The sequence below is a fragment of the Cricetulus griseus genome, chromosome 2 (genome assembly GCF_003668045.3).
Source record: "Cricetulus griseus strain 17A/GY chromosome 2, alternate assembly CriGri-PICRH-1.0, whole genome shotgun sequence".
NCBI lineage: Eukaryota > Metazoa > Chordata > Mammalia > Rodentia > Cricetidae > Cricetulus > Cricetulus griseus.
In genome coordinates, this window is record NC_048595.1 from 59,725,927 (window position 1) to 59,743,993 (window position 18,067).

The 18,067-nt window shown below is 37.5% G+C and overlaps 1 protein-coding gene across 4 annotated transcripts in view; it reads right to left on the bottom strand.

Moving 5' to 3' along the window:
- Positions 1-18,067, bottom strand: part of Focad (focadhesin) — a 293,087-nt gene that overhangs the window by 115,606 nt on the left and 159,414 nt on the right. For all 4 annotated transcript variants that reach the window (XM_035439808.1, XM_027400387.2, XM_027400389.1 and 1 more), the window contains 3 exons: positions 9,777-9,911; positions 6,566-6,616; positions 5,446-5,529 (listed from right to left, as the gene is read on the bottom strand). In XM_035439808.1, the coding sequence (XP_035295699.1) occupies positions 5,446-5,529; positions 6,566-6,616; positions 9,777-9,911 (270 nt within the window). The remainder of the gene's footprint in view (positions 1-5,445; positions 5,530-6,565; positions 6,617-9,776; positions 9,912-18,067) is intronic.

Consider the following 18,067-nt stretch of genomic DNA (forward strand, 5'->3'; position numbering starts at 1 on the left):
GCATAATATTTCACCAATAAGAACAGTAAAGTCATATAATTTTCAGAAAAGAAGATGGAGTTAGAGATCACCATGTTAAATGAAATTAACAAGAACACATATTTTCTCTTACATCTGAATCTTCCTTTAAAATAATGGACATCATAGTATATATTAGGGACTGGAGAGAACTACTAGGAGGTGGGTGAAAAATGATCCAAGTTTTTAAAAAGGGGAATCAAGTACAGAGGTACATAAGATACATGCTACATACAAAAAAAAAAAAAAAGCCACATTCTGGATGATTCCATTTCCAAGAAAGGTCCAGAAAAGACAAATTCACAGAGACTGAAAGAAGATTAATGTTTGTTTAGGGCATGGAGGGGAAAAGAGTAAAGGTGTCCACCACCCAACATGGGCTCTTTAGAGAATAATGCTCTCACACAAATCTTTACACATTCTATATGCACTGAGCTGTCCACTTTAAAGGGTAAGTTTTATGGTTTGCAAATTACAAGTCAAAGAAGTTGCCTAAAACAAAAGTCAGGAGGGAAGAGCTGGGGTGGCAGCAGAGAAAGAAAAGAAACCACTGCTGTCCCTCCATGTGAGGGGACGTAACTGCTGGGCAAAGTGTGCCCAAGAACCAAATGCTTCCAGAATTACTTAGCAGAGAAGAGGTATAATAATTTTGCACATACTATAACCTGTCCATGCCTTCTGATGCATCAAGCGACATTACTCAAAATGAGTAACAGTATCCAGGACACTGACATTTCTAAAAGCCACTAAAGAAAGTTCCCTGGTTGGGGGATAAAGAAAATCTAACTGATACGAGTGGCAACTGATGTAGGTGCTAGGAGTCGAACTTGGGTCTCCTGGAAGATCGGTAAGTGATCTTAACTACTGAACCATCTCTCCAGTTCCAATGCTCAGGTCTTAGGAATTATTCCCTCCAGCTATCTAATACCAGTCTTTAAATTTGCCTTGTGTGTAACAACATAATAAGCTCCCAGTCAGAACACTCACATGTAAGAATATTTGTTGAAGTTACAAAAGTTGGCAATTGTACTGCATTAGCTGCTAAAACATCCAAGGAAAGCTCAGTACATCCTTAGAACACACACACAAAACTATGAGACCTCCCAGTTATAGAAAAGCTTCATTGAAAAAAAAATAACTCAACAAAAATCTGAATTTTAAAAATGACAAATTACTTTTTAAAATATCCTTCAAATTGAATTGAATGTGGGAAAGCTTAGCCTACAAAATACCTCACTTTGCATTCCTAGCCAGGTAACCTTCTAATCACCTTTCTGTGTGTCTAACCTACGAAGATCTAAGAGTGTATGCACAAGCAGAGGAGTGTAATGGAGACTGTGTCAAGTATCTGCATAAATTTAGTTAAAAAGAGAAACAGCTTCTGATGAATGCAATGACATTCACTTAAATCAAAGCCAAGAGGGTTACACTGTATTTATACCAATGCTGGATACATAATGAGTTCTTCTTTATTGCTTCTAAAATTAACCCCAGAAATCAACAAGGCTATCTTGAGATCTTTGTAAGTTTAATTTTGAAACAGCTGAATATTTTTAATGACTCTAAGCCAGAAGAAAAATCAGTGTCTTCTGCCTAAAGGTTTTCTGGTCATTTGATCAAAAAAAAAACCCAATTCTATATTGTCTTAATTGATTTTTTTTCCTTTTTGGGTAGGGTTGGATGCTAAAGAAATGAGAGAATAGCAGTAAATATCTAAGAAGAACAAAATAAATATAAATAATGGGGAAATCATTCTCTATTTTTTAATATTGAAATGAATGGGTCCTCAATATTTTTTTAATTTTTAACCAAATTTAGATTTTCATTTTGAGATAAACAATGACATTACAACAAATTCACAAAAACACATGTAACCATTTAACATCCTTGGCAATAAAATAGAGCCCAACACTTAGCAGGTAGTTAATCAACCATGCTAGAGCTAAGTGTCCATCACCTAAAGTTCCACAAGCAAACTGTATAACCAACAGTATGTGGACTTTGTATCTAATCCTTATTCATATGAGGTCTCCTCCTCCAGCTCTATCATGTGACAGTTTCCATCTTACTTTAGATGTGCTATTATAACCCACTTTTTCTTCTCTGACCTGCCACTCCCCTTACACCTTTGTTCTACTTGCCTATTAGCTTCCTACAAGTTATATGGTATAAACTTATATTTATCAACAAATAAATATTTGCTTCTTAAGGAAATTTAATGAGAAGAGGCACTTGCAAATATATGGAAATTAGAATTCACACAGATAGTTATACTTCCAAATATGTATCTTGTTTTGTTTTTAATTCTAGCTAAAAATCACAGCAAAGTCAAAAGTTTATCTCAGAAGTTGGCACATATGGAAAGAGAGAATGTGGATACAGTTTCACTGTAAAACTATACAGTAATCTGGGATATCCTGAGTGAGCCAATTGCCCATGGTGAGGAACAGCTACAGAAGTTCCTGTTTGTCTGGACTTTGGAAACATTCAAAACTATACTTTTATTGAAAATGTGCATTTTATATCATTGCTATCATTTACAAAAGGCCTTATTGTACCCCTAACTTGGAGCAGGGGTCTTATTTGGGATATAACATGTTTCTTTTATTCTTTATATATTCAAATGGTACCACTAGCAAGAGTAATAACAAGAAGAATGGTCTCACAAGTCCTGCACAAGATCAAGCCAGCCAACATACTAGAATGGATGGGGAGGGGCTGGTGAAGTCCCACACCCTAGCTGAGATGCTATTGGCAACTGATGGCTGCTAGAGGAGGCAGACTAAGTTTTCTTCAGGAATATGATCCCTCAAAGGCTACCAATGTTCCAGGAGACAGTCTGAAACCCATGTACATACAGACAGCACTCAGTTTCTGTTCCTGTTACTTATGCCTTTAGAGTTATATTCACCATCTGACTGTGTTTGCTAGAGATTATACTCCATTCAGTGGCATACAACGTTCCCCTGTAGCTCATTCATTAATTGAATTCTTCTATAGTACCTTCTGATCCATGCATTCCCATAACTGGCTCTTTATACCTCCTGCTATAAATAGGAGTTTCTGTGGTTGTTGTTTTTAAAGAATAGCACATGAAGTTGGGAGGGGAAAGTGGTGCAGGCAATATGGAGGTATTATGGATGAGAGCATGGGGGTGGGAGGGTTGGTCAACACACATTATATAGATGTATGGCATTCCTGAAGAAGTGGGGAGGCCATGGAAGTGGGGTTCAGCATTGAAGACCTTGTGTCTCCAAAAGAGGATGGGTGGTTGGTAAGAGAAACTGGGGGCAGAGAGGGGAGGGGAAGAGTCTTAGATTCCACCATCACAACCTTGGCTCAGGATAAGTCACAGCGAGCTACTGCTACTCTGGAGAAGATGACCTATCCCAGAAGGTGATTTAAACAGAACAAACACCGAAAACCATGCTTAGAAAGAAATAGGCCTTATGGCTCTCCTCTGTTCTACAGTCTGAAGACTAAAGTTCAAACATATTTGATGCACTAACTCTAAGTGCATCACTACTATTTACAGCAGGAGGTATAGAGCCAGTTATGGGAATGCATGGATCAAAAGGTATTATAGAAGAATTCAATTAAGGAAATAGCTAAAGGGGAACTTTGTATACTACTTAATGGAGTATAATCTAACAAACATGGTCAGATGGTGAATATAACTCTAAAGTCATAAAGATAAACAAACCATTATTTTAAAAGGTACAGGGTAGTGAGGAGTGGCTGGAATTGCTTAATAAAAGCTATTACTTACTAACACTGGGATGTTTCAAGCTTAACAGCAAAAATCAAAGGTTCTTGCTATACTATGGTTTCAATGAGCAACTGACCAACAAAAACGTAAAAAGGTATCCCTGCAGGTGAGAGCTTTCACACCAAATTCACAGAACTGTTTTCTTGTTATTTATTTATTTTTCAATTGTATAGGTATGGACTTGCCTACATGTGTTTCTATGCACCATATGCATGCAGTCTGTGAAGGCCAATAGAGGGGGTCAGATCCCCTGGACCTAGAGTTATATATTGATACAAACCTCCATGTGTATGCTGGGAACTATACTTAGATCCTCTGAAGAGCAGCCAGTGTCTTAAGCATTGAGGCATCTTTCAATCCTTAACTACATACTTTAGAAGCAGCAATGGATAGCTAACCACAGTGCAGTTTGAAGTCCCATTGGTTTCCATTATAAAACCCCTAGGTAAGCCTTCCCACTTGTAAGCACTAAAGGACAAGCTGGCCAGTCAAGTAATTATGAGTCCTCAGAGGTATAGGAACTCCTGCCTTACTTAAGATTTGGTTTCACAGGAACTTATGTTCAGCTTCTTTTATATGGTAGTTCCAATTCAATTCAGTGAATTGGAACCTTGGCCAAGTCGCTACTAGCTTCTGTAAAAACTTAACACAGAATAATATCCAAGCATTTCTTAATGCCTGAGGATGCTAAGAAATTCACAACATTTGATCTCCAGGATACTTTCCGGGTAATATTATAAGTAAATTCATTGAATACAATATCACCTTTACCATAGGGGCATTCATTAGTCATCTGTATTATTTGGACTCACAGTGGCATTGAAAATAAAATCAGAGTTTGAACTACTTAACATGACCCAGTACATTAAAGCTGGTTAAATTGGGTAAGTATTAGATTTTCTTTCTTTCATTAAAGACAGGTCTCACTACATAGCTCTGGATGACCTGGAATTTGCTACCTAGACAAGACTGGTCTTGAATGCACATAGACCAACCTACATTTGCATCCCTAGAGTACTGGGATTAAAGTCATATACACCTATCAGATACTAGATTTTATAAGTGTGTAACATATACAAGGCTGGAGTTCCAACCCCAACACTGAAATGACAATAGCAACAACATTAATAACTTACTTATTTTAAAAAAAAAAGACAATGTCACACTTTTTGCTGACCCATAATGACACTTTCTTCTTGCCAGATAAATTACCTCCCATCTTAGTAAAAATGATTTTTTTCTTATGACATGTGTTGTTTGTGAAAAATAATGATATTTAGAAACACAGGAAATAGAAAATATTAATCTGTGGGGCCATGATTAGAACTGAACTCCAAGATGGCACTATCACTTGACAGGAAAGTGGTGCCTAAAGTGGCACCAAACTTCCAGGTAAGCCATGACTGCAGTCACTTGAAATCACTCAGTTTATATCACAGTGCCTTACACTTGCTTCAAGGAGATTCAAACCCATCACTTGGGAAGCATAAGACCACACAGTTTTACAGACTAAAAGCATAATGAACAAGCTATATTATATCGATGCTTAATCTAGCTGGAAGTACACATACATTCATCAGCTAAAGAGCTCCTATGACCATAAAGACCTACAACCAGGAAAAAGTGAAGAGATATCTGCGAAAAGGCACAGCACTTACCTTTTCTGGCAGGTGAAGAATGGTGTGGTCTCCTGCACTAAAGTGAGACAGAGATTTATATGCAGCACTTGCTACAATGGGATCCTGAATGAGACAGGAAAGCAACACACATCAAACAGCAGACTGAAAGGAAGCAAGACAGTCTTCCCTCCCAAATGTCAGGTTGCTACAACCAGTGTCTGAGGAATGCTACTTAGGCCAAAAGAAAATTACCAGAGACTTGAAAAGAGAAATCAAGTTTTTCAATTCAAAGAAATACCGTTTTAAAAAAAAATTGGGGGAGGGGACAAACAAACAAAAAACAACCATCATTAAGACTGAAGTAAGAATGACTGAGGAAAATTACCATCATCGAGCATTCTTCTGGAGAATCTGCCCCAAATAGTAACAGAAAATAAACTAGGCTGGTGGGCTCAGAAACAATACATTTTTATCCTAACTTAGACCTTAAAAATTACCTAATTACTCAGTCCCTCTGAATTAGTATGGTTTAGTAGGACTGCAAGGGTCAACTATGACATCTCCAGCCCTCTGTACTCTTCAAGCCACTCAAAGACTTGGGAGCTGGCTTGTGCCTTCAGAAAACATGACTTCTGAGTTGATCCCAAGAACCTACAAGTGCTCACGCATGCACAAACACACACACCACCCTAGTATGGTGGCATAGGCAGTTTCCTGAGTCTCACTGCACAGCCAGTCTACACTATTTAGTGCACTCATTGCCACTAAGGGACCTTGTTTCAAAATAAATATGACTGAGGAATGACATCTGAAGTTGTCCTATGGCCTCCACATACATCAAACATACATGTACCCACAAAAACACATATATGCACACAAAAAGACACAAACTGTACTATACTACACCTTTTATTTGGTACATTACTTGGAAAGGCCAGAGAAGAAAAAGAAAAGAATCATATAAAAATAAGGAATAATGTCAACAACCTTCACATATGTCATTGAGAGTAGATGACAACAATTTTTAAATCTAAACTTACTAATAGTCACTTTAAAAAAAAATCAAGACTTCAGTTCAAGAAAACTATATTGTTTATCTTAAGTCTAATTTCAGAGCTCTTTCTCCAGTTCTGAGACACAGATATTCTTATGAAAATACCTTGTTTTGAGTGTGAGTCCAGAGGAAGCTGAGGACTTGGACCTTAAAATTCTGGAAAATCAGAAAACACAAAGGAAAAAAATAATTAAGGAAAGGTCCAACTTGAAATGAAGAATCTTACATAGCAAATAGTAGAATTTAAGCTACTTTTTTAAGTCACAGCATCATTAACTGACTCAAGCCAAGAAAAACCATTCAAATTAGCCATCCAAACACATGTATAATTAGTTATACACTGAAATGCTGAGATGACATGATCTAGAAAGCTGACCGCTGTCTCTGACAAATGTCACTCGTTCATGACACTAGTGTTAGTCCCCTGCCCAGAAGTTCACCTTCCCCTAACCTGCAGGGCAGGTGCTTGGTAGCATGTGGTGTGATTAATTCCCTGCTAGGTGTACATGTCATACAGTAGTCACTGTTTTCTTTTTATTTCAAAGATATCAAACACAGATCCTAGACCTATCCCTTCAAATGAAAATTATTTAATGAATAATTAGTCAAGCACAGAACTGCTTGCATGCTGGTACTTAGTCTTCTGTGTGTCAGCCAGGGTGAAGGTTAGTGCTCAACCCTCCAAATCATATTCAGTTCTTCTTTACTCATTGGCTTTACCAAGTCCACGCCCCAGAAGTCAACGGGAAGCAACGTTACACATCTTCAACGTGAAAGCCTGAGGACATCAATTAAATCACCATTCCTAACAAGGTTAGTTGCTACCTCCACCACACCCATTTGCCAGTCTTTGAACTTTGGAAGCCAAAGATGTGGACCACAGAGTACAACTAGATATCCCTAGTAGAGGGTTATCTAGCTAAGTAGTCCTGAATTTAGGCATCAACTTTTATTTCGTTAAGCTACTTGCCTGGCATATTTCAGACACTCAATAAATGGTGATTTCTTAAGTGGATATGACTCAAAACCTCAGTACCTCAATTTTAGTAAGAATTTGAAATAGCATCTATCATTATTTATCAGTACCATTAAAACCTAATATGGTTTGAATAAATGTATTCTGAGTCAATGAATAAATATACCATAACTTATGGAAGGCAATTTTAAAAGCACATTCCAATTTAATCATGAACTCTATGATTCACTGTTTATAGCCTAATGGGGAAAAATATTTATCTTTATAGTATAAAATAGAAGTCATGTTCATAGAACCATACAAAGAAGTTTGAGAACAGCAGCTCCTGTTAGAGAAAAATTCTTGAAGGATAGAGTGAGATAAAGCATTTCTTTAATTCATAAAGTAGGTTTTTTTTTTTTAATTAAAGATGAAAAGAAGGGAAGTCTAGTCAGAAGGAACAGTATGAATAAAAGAAATAGAACTGTTTGAAGACACATTGGGAGACACCCTTTGTATCACTGGATGGCTGGGTGTGAGAGACAACAAAGAACTGCCGTGTTATAGGAGGCAGGATTGGTTTGCTGGATTTTACTCCAGATGAACCAAAATCTCAGAAGTAACTCCAGAGAGAAGTGATATAATAACTGCTTTGGGAAAACTGAATTTAACTCTGGCTTGAGTCTAAGTAAATGCTAAGCAGTAAAAGAAAGCTACCTAAACACACACATAGGAAGAACAAGAGAGCTAGGGCAGACAGAAGAATAGAGACAGAAGGATGAAAGATTATGAGGAAGGGCAGTAGAAGAAAGGGAATGAGAGAGAAGTGGATGGGAAGAAGAGGAGGGAAAGATGGATAATGGAGGGAAGGAGAAAGGCAGATCTATCCATTGTGTCTTCATTTCTGCTAACCAGTGGAGCACTGCTCCTGTACAGACCAGCCAGACTTAGAAGGAAGAGATGGGTTAAATGGTGTCAATGCAGTCTGCCTGAATAACAGAAAAACATTGATTACATAAAGACAAACCAAGTAGATATAAAATCTGAAAGAAACAATAACTGAGATCAAAAGGTATTTCTCAGCCATGAATACACAAACATCAAAAACCAATACATAAAAACCACTTCACAAAGTAACCCATAGTAAAATTTGAATAATTCTAAGTACTAATGAATTCAAAGTATAAGATTTCAACCCTTGAGGACAGAAAATAAATAAGTCCAACATGCTACTGCTGTTAGTCTGAGCTCCTTGTAGACTCTGGAGAAGGTAAGGTTGAATACCATACCAAGTCATGGCCACAAACAAAGATAACTGCTGTTTTACATACCCTAAGGGTAATATGAAAATTTTTCCTTAATACTGTAAAACAAAAGTCTAAACATAAACTGAAAACATCCTGTGTTGGTTCCACAGTTTATTCAGCAACTACACACCCAGTAAAAACTTTGTACAGGGTTGTTGTCCTGAATGTTCAACCGCAGCAATGATAAATTTGATTTTATTCATTGTGCGACATTTTAAATGATGAGAAATGGAGCTAGAGAAGCAGTTCTGCAGTTAAAACCATTTCTTGCTGTTCTAGAGGACCTGAGTCTGAGTCGGAGAACCCAGGCCAGGTGGCTCACAACCATCTGTCAGTCCAGCTCCAGAGAATGCGACACATTTTTCTGGCCTCTGAAGATAAGCAAACACACATAGCACATGCACACACATGCACACATGTGGCACACACATAAGTAAAAACAAATCTTTAAAGTTGCTAGAAGTATTTTGTGATACTTCCGTCTAATCCCCATTACAGAATCTTAAAGCCTGGTAGTTTATTAGAATCCTTCATTCACTGAACGGGACATCCACCAGTGAGCACACACTGAAGCTCTTTGAAGGAAAACAAGTATTGGCAAGAGAAAGAGACTGTAGCTTATAAAAGTGGGGACACAAATGGAACCTTTATTGTTTGACTATTTCACTCAAAGAAGAACCAGGAAGACTTTAAGCAGCCCCATAAGAATTCTTCAGCAATGATTCTCAAGAGTTTCAGGCTATTATAATGATAAACATGATTTAATAACACTGGGAAAATATATCCTGCCTTTGTAAGCTTTATTGCTTATATTTTGGGACTTAAAGCATTAAAAAAAAAGTTAATCTTATATACTATTATGTACTTTGGAAATCAGTATTTTAGAAATGGTACTTTCAACATAAAACACATTTTTTAAAATCTTGACAACTCTCATAATAAAAGCACAATCTCCTTACATGTAAACTAGTTGTAAAAATGAGGAATTAATAAAGTGGTTATCACATCACACACCTTTCCCCAAAATACAGCATCTTGGGCTCCAAATACATACCTCATATTCAACTGTATTGACTGTTAAGGAAGGAACAAGAGAAAACAGTTCACTCAGGGTCTTTAATATAAGCGGTCTCGTGTCACAACTCAGCTTTGGAGAAAGGGCATTCCAAGTGGAGCGGATGCAAACAACCTATGAAACAAATGTAAAAGGTCAATAACTAAGAAAATTCAAACTCATATAAAGTCATTAGAGTATTCCAATCCAGGATGATGGTGTTGGTATGTAACCCCAGCTTCTGTGGAAGTTAAGGCACTAGGATTCCAATTCAAGTTTGTCTGTACTGCAAGACAAATTCAAGGCTAGCCTGGGCAACTTAGCAAGACCCTATCTCAAAACAGAAATTAAAAAAGGAAAAGAAGAAAATAAAGGAATGGTACTGAAGATGTAGCTCAGTGAGAATACTCCTTAGCATGTAGGAAGGAAGCCCTGGACTCGATCCCCTGTACTGCACAGAGGAGCTAAGAGGACACCATTTCAGGAAGGAATGAGGGAGGGAGGGAGGGAGGGAGGGAGGGAGGGAGGGAGGGAGGATAGAAAAAATGATTTTATAAGATAGTAACCATAAAAAGAAAGTTTCAAGTCAATTAAAATTGTTGAACATGCAACTTGCCTCACAAAATTGTTTTTTAACTACTTTGTTTCAGTTATCAAACAACCTCCCCTGTAGCAGTTTAAATGGCAAGCATATCCTGCCTCACCCCAAGGCTTGGTACTCAGCTCATGAAGCTCTTGGAAAGGGAAGTCCATAAGTGTTCTATCCATACAAATTAGTTACTCCAAAGTTCACAGCTAAATAGGTCAATAAGAGGTGGCACCTGACAGAGAAAGAGGTCACTTGAGCTGCACTTATGAAAGATGTATCTTGTGCTTCGTGTTTTCCCTTCCCTCCTGGACTCTCTTCTAACTACCCCTCCTCCCGAACTTCCTAGGCTGCCATGAGACGACCAGGCCTTCTCTGCCATGGTGGCTGCCTTTCTAGAGCCCAAAGTTACAGAAACACAATAGTGAGATGGCACTTCTGCAATATGAAGCAAAGCTCCACTTAAAATCCCTTTCTCAGGTATATTGTCACAAATACCAATATCATGTGTGTTATCTTTCTCTCTTTCACCCTCTGTGTGTATATGTGTGTCTGTCTTTCTTTCGTTCTGTCTCTCTCTCTCATTCACACATGCAAGCTGCCAAATACATTAACTCCAGCTTTGCATACACACACACACACACACACACACACACACACACACACTGTTTTATTAACATCCATTGTCAAGAACACACACACAAAGGGTAAAATATTTCATCCAGAAAACTGGGGGGATTAATATAATATATATGAATAAAAAATTCTCAACCAAGTTTGCCTTAGAAAAATGTTAAGGAGATAATAAAATAATTTTATTTTAATGACTTTTTAAGTAATTTCAGATTAAGAGGCTGATAAGCATTAAATCTGAATGCAACCGCAAATGTTACATCACTTGCCCAATTTCCTTAAACCAGTGTTCCTAGTCATTAAGATATCTGATTTTGCAGTCATTCAAATGTCTTCCTTAATGTTAATTTTAGCTCTGACTGATGATTGCTTTCCAATGATTGATATTTTATTAAAAAATTTAAGACACAGGCAAGAAAAGTGAAAACAAAAGACCAATTAGAATTTAACAGGATTAATCCTTCCAAAATGCCAAACTCTTTGGCTATGCTATAATTAATATATACAACTTATCTCTATGTACAATCATAAATTATTTAGGAAAAACTACATGAAGTAGTAGTTACAGACTTGTCTAAAATACGTGAATAATATATGCTTAAAATAAAGATTAAGAAATGACCCAAAATAAAAGAGCAGAAACAATACCTCCCCAAAAACTTGGATTTCTCCTTTCCATGAAACAGCAGAGAAATGAATGTCCTTTGCTTTAGAATCTACTACATGATCTGATTTGAACAAATATTTACCAAAAGTGAGCACTTTAAAAATATAGCTCTAGTATTTCAAATAATTGGTGTTTCAAAAATAATATTAATTTAAAAATGTAATTCATTAGTAGCTACCCTCAAAGCAACATGCATATATCCAAAGCAGTACACTGATGGGGGATTCCTTTATGCTGTGAATATATGCTTCTCTTATTGGTTGATGAATAAATGCTGACTGGCCAGTGGCCAGGCAGGAAGTATAGGCGGGGCTACCAGACTAGGAATTTTGGGAAGAGGAACACAGACAGAGAAAGACACCAGAGATGCCATGTAGCCACTGGGAAGGTAATACACTGGGACATTCTCCAATAAGTCAGGATCACATGGAGATACATGCATTAACAGAAATGGGTTAATAATTAGGAGAGAGCTAGCCAATAAGAAGCTGGAGCCAGGGTCAAACAGTTTATGATTAATACAAGCCTCAGTGTGTTTATTTGGGACTGAAGGGTGGTAGGAGTAGGTAGAACAGAAGTCACTATCCACAGTTACAGAACCAGGAAGAAACACAACATAAAATGCACAACCTGTCTATTGAAGAATTTATCAAGCTGTATTAGAAAGGAAGTGAAACATGCAATTCTAAGTTATTTGGCATGACTAGATCTGTGTTGAACACAAAATAGTTGAAAGAGGAATCAAGAAGGAAAGAAATGTCAGTAGGTGAGAATCCTGCCAATGTGTATCAAGAGATGGTAAGGCTTGAGAAAGAACTTGTAGAAGGAATGGACAGAAGTCATGCAGATGAACCACAAGATAGCAAGTCTATGTTGGCACAAAAAGTATGCATGCTGGGAAGGCTAGTGGGTCACAGAATTCCTAGAACACCAAAGGATTTGGACCAATGTCTTTTAAAAAGGAAAGAGATTTCAAAATTGAGGAACATACAAAATGAAAGAGTTACTCCCTAAGGAAACTTTGATAGCATTACTCTGTGATTCTTCTAAAGGTCACGCTGTAGCACAAGTCAAAGTAACCACCAAACTCTCCTCCTTTTCTCAGGTCTATTTCTAACCACTCCCTGAGACAGAAGGGCTACAGAGCTTCCCGAAATATGACACCCAGTAAACTGATTATCCCTGTTCACCCATAACTTAAATGCCCACTTAATGCCAATCTTTTTTGTTTCAAGTCCTATTTTAAATCCCACTTCCTCAATAAGGTTTTTTCTTAAAATTCAAATCTTCTATTTATCTTCTTTCCCCTTTAACTTCTAACACTTAAATTACTGGGCCTCTCAGTTTAGCATTTAATTATACATTGCCTGGTATTGCTCACTATTTTTGTGTATGGAAACTGTCTCTTCTACTAGATATTAAGGTTGTAAAAGATAGTGACCATGTAGTCTGTTTTTTGCTTTCACTCACCTACTACAGTTGTATATAAAGAATTATCTGTGTTCATCACGTGCTAAAGGCAACATAACACTGGAGGTGTGCGGGTGGATCTCAGGGAAAGAACAAAGAAATAAGAGAACCTGATGACCATTTGGTATTGGATAACCAGTGTGTTCCTCCCTGAGGAAGGCTGGTTTTCCTGCTCTCCAGCATCCTTGGTTGTCTGTAGTTCTTTGTGAAGGGTTGAGGCTTCGTGGGCTTTCCCCCTCCAAGTTAACAGGTCTATTATTGTTGCCCCATTCAGCTCATATTTAAGCAGTCAGGTTAGTGAGACTTTATGGGTGTCTTTTCTCATGTTCTAGGAAACACAATACCACAGCAAATGTCCTGTTCCTTTGGCTCTTAGAAGCTTTCTGTACCCTCTTCCACAATAATCCCTGAGCTTTAGTTCAGGGAATTATTTTATATTTATGTATTTAGGAATACATATGATATACATATACATATATGCATATAACAACAATTAATGAAAAAAGAGACCATGAATTGAGGAGGGGGTATATGGGATGACTTGGAGGGAGGAAAGCAAAAGGTAAATGTTACATTATAATCTCCAAAAAATAAAAGAAATAGTTTAAAAAATTTAAAAGTTTAAAACAGTAAACAAGCAAATCTAAGAATGCCAAACAAGAATAATTAGTTATAATAACCTTCTCTTTCATTCATAAATAAAAAAAATCTTGGGACATGAATTGGAAACTGAGATGCCTGGGACCTAACAACTAGGGTCAAAACCAAAACCAAAGTGAAGAAAAGTGGAAAGCAGACACATTCGTAGGCATTAAGATCTAGGGTGAATTTGTGAAAATGAGATATTTGACATGTGTTTGACTAGGATTAATGAGAAAATGTAAAGAGAACATCCCACAGACAAGAGGGAAGATTTCATTCAGATGTGAAGTTGGTCAGACAATGGCTGTCATTCAAATATTTCTATAAGCCAGTAAACCATGAAAAGGTATGCCTCACACTGCAATAACATGCTGATCAACAGCAGTGCCATCAATTATAGAAGCACAAAAGGGGAGCCAGTCCTCTCCGAGTGTGGAGTAAAAATACACCCTTGAAGCATATTCAGAGCTTTGCATTTTTTTTAAAAAAAAATTTCATCTACTTAAAAAGTTTTAAAAATAATGCCTACAAAGGTACTCTCTCCATGGCCTGTGAGAAAACATTCTAGAATGCCAGCATAAAGCATGGCCTTACATGGAAGCCAGGTATACCCAAACAAGAGGAGGAAAGCTTCTGACAAAGCAGCTTCCTCCAGCCCTCTGACATTCCCAACCTGGGATATTCATGATTGGATAAGAGACAACTAGCCTCAAGACTACTCAGCCTACCTCCATGTTCCATGGATCTCCTTGAACCTTGCAGATAAGGTCCTTTTGACTGGTTAATCGGTCAAGCTGTTTCAGATTAGCCTGGCTTTTGCTGGTGTATTCTGTTTCTGCTGCTCATTAAGCATAACTAATTTGTCTCCAGAAATCAACTTATTTTTGTTTTGTGCTTTGCTTTTGTCTTGAGACAGGAACTTACTATGTAGTATGGGCTGTTCTTGAACTCATGGCAATCCTTCTACCTCAGCTTCCCAAATGCTGAGGTTATGGGCCTGATTCACCATTACTACCCAAACTAACTTCTTCTATTTTCCACAGTATGTAGTTGAGTTCAGAGGGTGAAAAATGTAGGAAGGGGTTACCAGATAACAGAAATAGGTAGGTATACACCTGCATTGTGGCTACATTTATTTTATGGAAGTTGTCAGTTTTGTAACCTAACAACTTCTTTTTAAACATTCATACAGAAATAGGAGATGTGAATTTTAGCCTACTGACAATGAGGAGTTGTAATTGAGACTCCCATTTAAAGACTAGCCTCCAGAAGGACAAATCCCTGGCTTAAAGGTTGGATTAGAAACCAGGTGGCCAAGGAGTATGACATCAGAGATGGCAGTGAGCAGGGGCACCTGAAGCACTCTGGAAGGACTCTCAAATGTATACCTCAAAATTTTGCATAAAAATATAAAAACAGGACCACCTAAAAGTGAGTTTAAAATGAAAAAATAAAAACACCAGTGACAGAGCCTCTTCATGAGTGTGACATGACAAAAGCAGAGGAGGGTTTCCTTCTAAGATCTTAGGATAATAAAACAAATAAAAGTAAAAACACTTCAAAGAACTAAGGAGATTTTTTTACATCCCAATAAAAGAATATGACATAATGGGAAAGAGTGATAAATTTTTAAAATAAAAAATTAAAGGTGCTGGGATTTAGAATGGAGGACCAGCTAGATGGCTCAGTAGGTTGCCATTTGCCCCACAGAGCCTCAACATATGAATGGGAGTCCCTTAACACAATTAAAGGTGAAAGGAGTATCTGCACTCCACAGATTTGACCACTGTGTATGCACAATCACACACACACACACACACACACACACACACACACACACACACACACTAATAAACTTTTTTTTGTTACAACCAAAGGTGGCACACACCTAGAGAGTGTGCAACAAAATCTAGGAGGTGCAGACAGAAGGATCATAAGTTCAAACTTACCTGCTCAACTTCATGGGGAGTCTGATGCTAGCCTAGACTACATGGGACTTTTTCTTTTTTTAAATAAAAATAAGAAATGGGGTGGTGAGACTTCTTGGAGGGTAAAGGCGCCTACTGTCAAACTCTGACAACCTGAGTTTAATGTCCAAGATGCACATGATAAAAGAAGAGTACAGTCAAGCGTTGTCTTCTGACCTCAAAATACATGGCATGGCATGTGCACACACCCACATATATACATACACATGTGCATGTACACAAAATAAATAAAATTTAAAAAATTAATCATAGTCATGGGCATCATTAACCCAACAGTCAATTATCCTAACTCCAACCCAAATAAGTGTTATACCATATATATATATATATTCAAAATTAGTGTTAGACTTTGGATTCCAATCATCTCCCATACATCTGTATTTAAGGAACAGCCCCCAGATTGTGCAAGTGGGAGGTTTCAAGTCAAGGAATCCTGTCCTCACACAGGGTGTGGAGCCCTGGTCCCTTCCTGCTTTACCCGTTCACTTCTCTGCCATGAGATAAAAAGGCTCTCTCCACCACAACATATGAAACAGGATGTTTCTTGCCATGGACCCAAAAGCAAAGGGGGCCACTCAACCAGGAACTAAAGCTCCCAAGACACTGAAGAAAAATGTTTTTCTTCTCAGTTGATTATTTTAAGTATCTAAAACTGAAAAAGAAAGCTGACCCTCTCCTCCCAAAAAATGCTGAGCAATATTTACAAAGGGAGTTTTATCTTAGAATGACCCTGGTTAGTCCCAGGGCTGAGAGAGAGTGAAAATGTCAGTCTAGTATATAAAGAATACTGTTTTGCCAGAAGCACTCAAAAACAGGAAGGGTGTGGACTTGTAGAGAAGGGAGAGAAGCCACCCTTAAAGCACTCTGAATGGTTACCATTTGAACAATTTCAGTAACTAGCAATATCGGTAATTAGCTTACAATTTGTAACAATATTCAATGCTGTAGCAAATGGAGAAATGAATATATGCTTATAGGAGAAGAAACAGCCCTTCCTTATTAGGGAATATTAACTGATACATGCAGAAGCAATAAAAGTGACACCACCACCAGGCCAATATCACAGGATGCACCACAGCAGCACCTACTGATAGGTGCCAAACTTGGTGCATGACAAGATAACTGCACTATATCAAAGCATGTCCCCCAGGAAAGTTATTAATTATAAATTAAAACTAATTACAGTAGAGAAATGTGGCAGAGGCCACCCTTAACATGGTAGCAAGATCTACATTAACAATAATAAAATATAGAACACATCTCCCTTGGTGTGACACTAAGATGAGAACATTAGTTCCAAAATATTCCTGCCAAATCATGAGGAGTCATCACATATGCCCAGATTAGGGAATATAATCCCAAATGACTGGCCAGAAATCTTTAAAAGAATCAGAATCACAGAAGCTAACAGGATAGAATCACCAACAAAGATTAGAGAAGAGTTCAGAAACGAAATCTAAACTGTGGGTGGAATCCTGGGATTGAAGGGGGATCAGGAAGGGAACATGTACAGGAAACTGGCAACAGCTGAATAAAACTAACAGCAGAGTTACTAGCAGGGCAGCCGTGTCAATCTCCCAGTTTTGACAACTATATTCAAGTGATATCAACAAGCAATTCAGATTAGAGGATGCTAGATGGGAAATGTGATAAGAACTCAACTTTTTGCGTTAGTTTTAATAACATCTTTTTAAGGAAATAAGTCACATATTCACAAACAATTGTCCCATGTACATGTCTCAGCATATGTACAAATTTGTATTAGCACCTCAATCACTGTTAATCCACTTGGTGGCCCTTCCTCCAAATCATTACTCAGTGCTTACTCTCTATTTTCTCCTTCCCAACCTGGGGAATCAGAAGTCCACCTCCTGTTTCTATCAATGTGACTGTGCTTGACTTTTCCTGTATGTGCTCCTTTATAGTTGGCTTCTTTTATTTAGGATGCTGTTTTCAAGGTCCATCGTGTATTCATACTTTTAAGTAAAGAACATTCCATTCTATGTAATATATTTTCCATATTTTTAAACCTGTCCATAAGGTTTCAAAATTAATGGTTAAAAAACAACAGAAAGAAAGCATTAAAGAAATAATGGCTAAAAATATCCAGAGTCAATAAAGACATAAACCTCTACCTTCAGTCTTAAGATAAAATGTTGTTGTTGCTGCTGTTAACACTATGAATGTTAAATGATGAAAACAAAGAAAGCATCTTCAAAGCTACAAAGAAGAAAAACACATACTACCTTTTGAGGAACAGCTTAAAACAACAGACTTGTCAAAGTTAACAAACCAGAAGATTACA